Consider the following 6,671-nt stretch of genomic DNA (forward strand, 5'->3'; position numbering starts at 1 on the left):
ACTCCTGCACGCGCGGGTTGGGACTCTGTTCTTCACCCACGGCCTGCGATCGCCGGCGGCGGGGCCTCGGGTGGATCGGTCATGTCCGCTGGCCTTGCTTTGAACAGACCGCTTTCGGTTGGCGGGGGTTTCGACCTGACGCAGCTTACGGTCGGCTGAGGTTCGGACCTGGCGGGGCTTACAGTCGGTCAGAGTTTGGATCTGGCGCGGCTTACGATCAATCCGAGTTCGGACTTGGCGCGGCTTAGGGTCAATCAGAGTTCGGACCTGGCGCGGCTGACGGTCGGTTTGAGTTAGGAGCTGGCGTGTCTTACGGTCGGTCAATGTTAGGATCTGGCGCGGCTTACGGTCGGTCAGAGTTTGTCCCCGGCGCGGTTTCCGGTTCGCGAGGGTCTGGACCTTGCGCGGCTTACGGTCAGCAGGGATTTCGGCCTGGTGCCGCTCCCGGCCGGGCCGAAGGGCGCGCCTTCTGAGACCCGGCCGGTCCCCGTGGCCTCGCCGTCGCCGCGCACCGCCACGCTCCGCCAGGCCCACTTTTGTTCACCGCCCAGCGGCGGGAGGAGAAACCTGCTTGTCCCAACCCCGCGGGGCCACTTCCGGGCCTCGCACCACCTGCTAACCACGCCCCTCTGCTCAGGGCCCGCCCTTGCCCCTCCCCTCCCCGCTAGAGCCGTCTCTAAGTCCCACCCGCTCATTCACCCTACGCCCCGCCCCTACGTCATCTAGGCCCCGCCCACTACCGGCTCCCTTCAAGCCCCTCCTCCGACTCTCCCTCCCCGGAAGGCCGCACTGAAAACCCGGAAAAAAGGATCGGGAATCTCCAATGGGCATGTTGCGCTTGCGCGCAGGGAACCGGAATTCAAGGGAGAGGAGGGGTGACTATTTCCGTTTCTGGTTTTGCTCCAGTGTTTGGGTTATACTTTTCGGCCGGCCAAGATGAACCGATTCTTCGGAAAAGCGAAACCCAAGGCTCCGCCTCCAAGCTTGACTGACTGCATTGGCACGGTGGGCACTCGACCACGATTAACTCCTCTCTGGGCCTCTGACACCCCGCTGACCCCGCCCACCCCTGATTCGGGGCTCCTGCTTCTCACCCCTATTCCTGGTCCTGGGCCCAGGACACCTCCGCGCTCAACACCCCACGGTCGGCCCTTCACCCGTTACCCTGATCATTCTTGACTGCTTCCTTACCACTGCCTCGCCCTGTCTTGTACTCTGATGTCCACTCGTTCTCTCCTTGATCTCCACACCCCATCCGGCCGTAGGCCTGTACAACCTTCCCACCTTATCCAGCCTCAACTCTTACTTCTCTTTCAGTCCTTACTCACCCTGGCCACCTCTGATCTTGGCCACCTTAAGTCAAAACTTGTCCACATTATTTGGACTTCACTGACAAAACTCAGAACCACATACCCCCGCCCAAGAAATGACATTAAAGCTACAGCCATACCGGAATTCTTGTGGGCAGTGACTAAATTGTCCATTTAGCCAAGTAATTATAAAAAAAAATTTTCTGCCCTAACATCCCCTGAACTGTCAGAATCTGGGAGTAAGGTATGTTTGTAAAAGCTTCCAGTTGTTTCTGGTTCAGAATCCTTGTCTTCCATTCTTGACCATATGATTCGCTTCTTTCTTCTTCCATATTCTTTCCTCTCCGCCCTTCCCCATGTAGATGCATTGCCGTAACTACCACTAGCTTTGTTTCTTTTACCTACCCTAAAGGTGGATAGCAGGGCAGAATCCATTGACAAAAAGATTTCTCGCCTGGATGCTGAACTAGTGAAGTATAAGGATCAGATCAAGAAGATGAGAGAGGGCCCTGCAAAGGTAAGGCAAGTGACAGCCAAACTTAAGCATCAGATAGAAATAGGGCCTAGGCTAGGAGCTGGTGAAGGGTCCAGAAGGGATGCGCACAGACTGGTAAAGAGAAAACCCACATAAAGGATATATCCTTAGCACGTTGCCACAAATGAAGGCAAATGTGTTTCTAAGCACAGTCGTCAATTTAAAAAGTGTGTGGCAACGTGTTAAGGAGCCAGCAGAGAGGGAGACTGGACTTTGACCTGATGGGAGAGAAGATTTTGCTTATACTCAGGAATTTGAACCTTCTCTCAAGATGGGTCGATGTAGTGAATACAGCAGTGGGGGCTCAAGTATGTTGAGTGTGGTGAGGATGGCACAGAATAAGGCAGGGTTCCAATCTGTTTATAGGGTTGCTATGAGTCCTACTCGACTTGACAGCACCTAACAATAACTGGGGAGTCGGCCTTTTAGAGAAGTGGGCTGGGTCGTGTTCAGAACAGTGACTTGTCGGGCAGGGCAGGTAAGTAGACTGTAAGGAAGTGCTGTAGCATGCCGAAGGAGCATTGGTGTTGCAGTGGGTTGAGCATTAGGCTGCCAGTCTAAAGGCCTAGAATGCAAACCCATTAGCCACTCCACTGAAGATGGAGAAAGATGAGTCAGTCGGCTGCTGTAAAGTTGTAGAGCCTCAGGAATCCTGTGGCACAGGTCTGCTCTATCCTAGAGGGTTGCTTTGAGTTAGAATGGACTCAGTGGCCATGGATTTGGTTTGGGTGGTGCTACTGAGAAAAGTCCTGAACTAGGTGAAGGAGAGGAAGACCCTCAACCAGGGGATTGATGCAGTGAGTGGAGCAGTGGGCTTGAGTGTGTCAGGGCTTGTGAGGATAGGACATTGTTCAGGTCTGTTGTTTATAGGGTCGCTGTGAGCTGTACTAGACTTCACGCGCCTAATAATAACAGCAACAACAGGCATCCTAAGCCCTGTGTTCTAATACTAGCACCATTACTTCCTATTGGCTGTGACCTTAGTAGAATCATCTACTGGTTAGTTGCCTCTTCTGTAAGGTAGAAAAATAGAATGCTGTATTTAAGAGCATGGATTATGGATAAAGAACTACCCTGTCTTTTCCCAGCCATGCAACTTGGGGCAAGTCATTTAACCTCACTGATCCACAGTATCCCATTGGGAAAGTGAGGTAAGATCTGCTTTATAGGATGAGGATTAAACAAGGTAATTTATATGACCTGCCTAGCACAGTGTCTAGTACATGTTGTTGTTATTGTTAGGTGCCATTGGATTGACTACAATTCATAGCAACCCTGTGAACAACAGATCTGAAACCTGTCTAATACATAGTACTCAGTCAAATGTGAGCTATCAGTATCATTTTTAAGCAGTATCTGCTTTTCATTTCTCTTTGGAGAAGCACAGAAACAATCAAATAAAGAACAGTACAACAAGGGGAGTGGCAGGAGAGTTTTTCCGGCTGGAAAACATGAATTGATAGGTGACCAGAGGAAGGAAAACTCATCCAAACATGCAATAAAAGCCCAAATCTTGGTTGTAAGTAGTGAGGATGAAGTGAAAGTATCCATGTGGAAGTGAGTTCTGAAAAGCATTAAGGAGCTGGCTTTGCGTGGGAGACAACAGATGGAGTAAAGGTGATTTTGATATAAAAGTTTTCAGCTTGGAGATGTGAGAGATTGGTGGGGCCATTGTTAGTCATTTCCAAAATAATGGTTGAGGATTTGACCATTTTGAACACGAGTTTATAACTAGATGTCCAAGTAGAAATTCTCATTAAGGCAACTGGATATAGAGGATGGGCAGGCACTATTGTTATGGCAGGAGGCAGAGATGATCCTGGGAAAGAGAAGGTAGTTTTAGTGTGCTGAGATGTAGGATGCAAACACAGACCAGCTGATTTTTAAAGACTAAACTTTAGGATCTCTGTGCTAGAGGAAAAGGGCAGGAGCCATTATGTCTGCTGTTTTGAAAAAGAGAGTCAGTAGATAAGAGTTTGAATTTATAGTATTTTCCACTTATTTTCATTAAACTCTATTTTCCCCTATAGAATATGGTCAAGCAGAAAGCCTTGCGGGTTTTGAAACAAAAACGAATGTAAGTTACAAGTGTATTTTCCTTCTCTTTAGCAGTTTTAACCAAAAAAAAAGGAAATGGTCTTTCCTTCAAGCTTTTATACCATTTTATGAACATTCTTTATTTAATTACAGATGTACTTATATGTGTACATACATAGTTAATTAGGTCCCCCCTTACATATTGCTCTCTGAGATGTGTGCTGTGCTGCTCTATACAGTCACATAAGGTTGTTGATCACATAAAATGTGGCTAGTGTGATTAGAGGATTTTTAAAATGTTATATAATTTTACCAACCTAAAGTTAAATATATAACCTCCAACTATCATATTTGTTTCTCTTGTTATTCAGAGTATTCTTTTTTTGGTTTTGTCTATTTTTAAAGTTAAGAACCCTGAGTATGTATTCCCACCCACCTGAAGAGACAGAAAAGTCTTTTTGTTTTGATAACTATGTCTTGATGTTTGACCAGAAGCCAAATCGTATCTTTGCTGCTCACCCATGTCAGCTGAGCAGCTGAGATCCCCTGCAGGTTATAGAAGTCAAGTGTAGTCAGCTAATAAGAAAATGAAAAGATTGGAAAACCGTTTAGCTGTGTGTGTGAAGAGCTTTAACAGTAATCTTACCCCTGTACAAAGTGAGGGAATTCTGGTGGCACAGACCCTAGCATGTTGTGCTGCTAATAAAAATGTTGCATGTCTCCTGACACTTTAATCTTCCAGCAGCTGCTTGGGAGGAAAGTAGGTAGTTTCCTCTCATTAAGATTGACAGCCTCAAAAAAAAATATGATTAAAAAAATAAATAAGAAGAAAAACCTAAAAAAAAATTACAGCCTCAGAAACTCGATGGAAGCTTGCTAATATCTATAAGCCTGAATTGATTTGATGGTAGTGAGTTTGTGTATTTGTGAGGGCTTTTTGATTTAGTGTGAAGAATATACCCAGTGCCACTGAGGAATATATGTAGAACTTATTGAATGGTAACTTATTTTGTGTACATTTTTGTATGTTTGTGTGTGTACACTTTCACCCAAAATAAAATGAAATACATTTTTTTTAAAAAAAAAGTTCTTACCCTTCACCCCAGTAATTCCACTTCTAGAAATGTATCATAAAACTTTTATGGTCAGAATAAGACTAGATTATAGTCAGAGTGAGACTAGATTGTATCAGAGGAAAAAAGCATGTGTTCTAATAGTAAGTGTAAGTTAATGTTCTAACTAAAGGCACACAAAGGAAAAAGATTGGCAGAAAACCTTTAGAATGATGTTTGTGTTCATGTAGGGTGATCGCATTATTTTGTGCCAATTACTCTGTGTATGATTGCTTTAAAATATTTTAAGGATGTTTAGTTTTGTTTTGATTTTGTTTGCTTGTGTTTCTTCTTAAAATGATCTTATTTCGTGTGCATGTTATTTCTCCATGAGGAATTCTCTCTGGCTCACACTTACCATTCTCAATTGACTCCAAAAAGGTATGAGCAGCAGCGGGACAATCTCGCCCAACAGTCATTTAACATGGAGCAAGCCAATTACACCATCCAGTCACTGAAGGACACCAAGACCACGGTACTCCCACAGCACCTATTCCCACTGCTTGGCTTGGTTTCGTCCTTCTCCATTCTAGTGTATTTTCCCATGGCTTGCATAAGAACATGTACCCAACAAGCTTTTCAAGACACTGTGTTTTTATTTTCTTTTTAGGTTGACGCTATGAAACTGGGAGTAAAAGAAATGAAGAAAGCATACAAGCAAGTAAAAATTGACCAAATTGAGGTGAGATGTATACTAGTTTCTGTAATAACCAATTTGAATATGTCGAGGATCAACTCTTTACTAGAAGTGACTTCAAGAAAGGTTACTCTTCAAGAAAGGTGAGCTCTGGTGGCTTAGTGGCAAGAAGCTGCATTGCAGTCGCAGAGGTGCGCCGTTCAAATCCACCAGATGCTGTGCTGGAGAAGGAGGAACAATGTCCTGTATCAGTCAGATCCGATTTGACGGTACACATACACAAATAATAAAAAGTTTGAAAAAAAGGTTACTAAAGGGCTTAGTTTCCTTGTGTGCAAAGGTCATAGCCTCAAATTCTAGTATTAAGAGGATGGAATAAATGAGCTAATGTGACTGAGTGTATTATGCTTAGCATAAAATAACCACCTAAAGGTGTTTCCTGTTTCTTACCATCTTGTTGCTTTTCATTGTTTCTTTAACTATAAAATAATGTTACTACTGCTTATATCCTATGACTGTCATGAAGATATGGACATAATGTAGTTATCTTTATCTTTGGCATAGAGTTTGTTGATTTTAGTAAGAGTATCATTTACGTCCAAAGCTCACTGCCATCAGATCAATTCCAGCTCACTGTAGGACAGAGTAGAACTGCCCCATAGGACTTCCACAGCTGGAAATCTTTATGGACGCAGACTGCCTCCGTTCCATCCCCACGGTTTTAGTTAGTAGCTGGGTACTTAGCTGCGGCACCGCTTACCACTGCTCCTTCCCACTACACTGCAGTTGATGTGAACTCATAGCTGATCCACCACTGGGTTTTTTAGACTGTAAAGTTTAATGTGATGAGACTGCCCATCTTTTTCATCTTTTTCCTGAAAAGCAGCTGGTGGATTCAAACCTCTGACCTTTCTGTTTGCAGCATACCACATAGTGTCCGGCATCACTACAAGACCATCTTATAATGTCATTAGGTCTTTATTTTTTTTTTTTTTTTTTAATCTTCAGTCGGCACAATGTTTATTAATGGTAAAATTTGG

The 6,671-nt window shown here is 44.4% G+C and overlaps 1 protein-coding gene across 1 annotated transcript in view; it reads left to right on the forward strand.

The window, feature by feature from the left end:
• Positions 1-893: 893 nt before the first annotated feature.
• The window catches only part of CHMP5 (charged multivesicular body protein 5), a 17,722-nt gene continuing 11,944 nt past the window's right edge, over positions 894-6,671 (forward strand). Inside the window, exons 1-5 of the mRNA XM_006898499.1 lie at positions 894-1,005; positions 1,723-1,827; positions 3,876-3,922; positions 5,376-5,469; positions 5,605-5,676. Coding sequence (XP_006898561.1) covers positions 937-1,005; positions 1,723-1,827; positions 3,876-3,922; positions 5,376-5,469; positions 5,605-5,676 — 387 coding nt within the window. The 5' untranslated portion in view covers positions 894-936. The remainder of the gene's footprint in view (positions 1,006-1,722; positions 1,828-3,875; positions 3,923-5,375; positions 5,470-5,604; positions 5,677-6,671) is intronic.

The sequence above is a fragment of the Elephantulus edwardii genome, unplaced genomic scaffold (assembly GCF_000299155.1).
Source record: "Elephantulus edwardii isolate Elephantulus edwardi_28Jun2011 unplaced genomic scaffold, EleEdw1.0 scaffold00232, whole genome shotgun sequence".
NCBI lineage: Eukaryota > Metazoa > Chordata > Mammalia > Macroscelidea > Macroscelididae > Elephantulus > Elephantulus edwardii.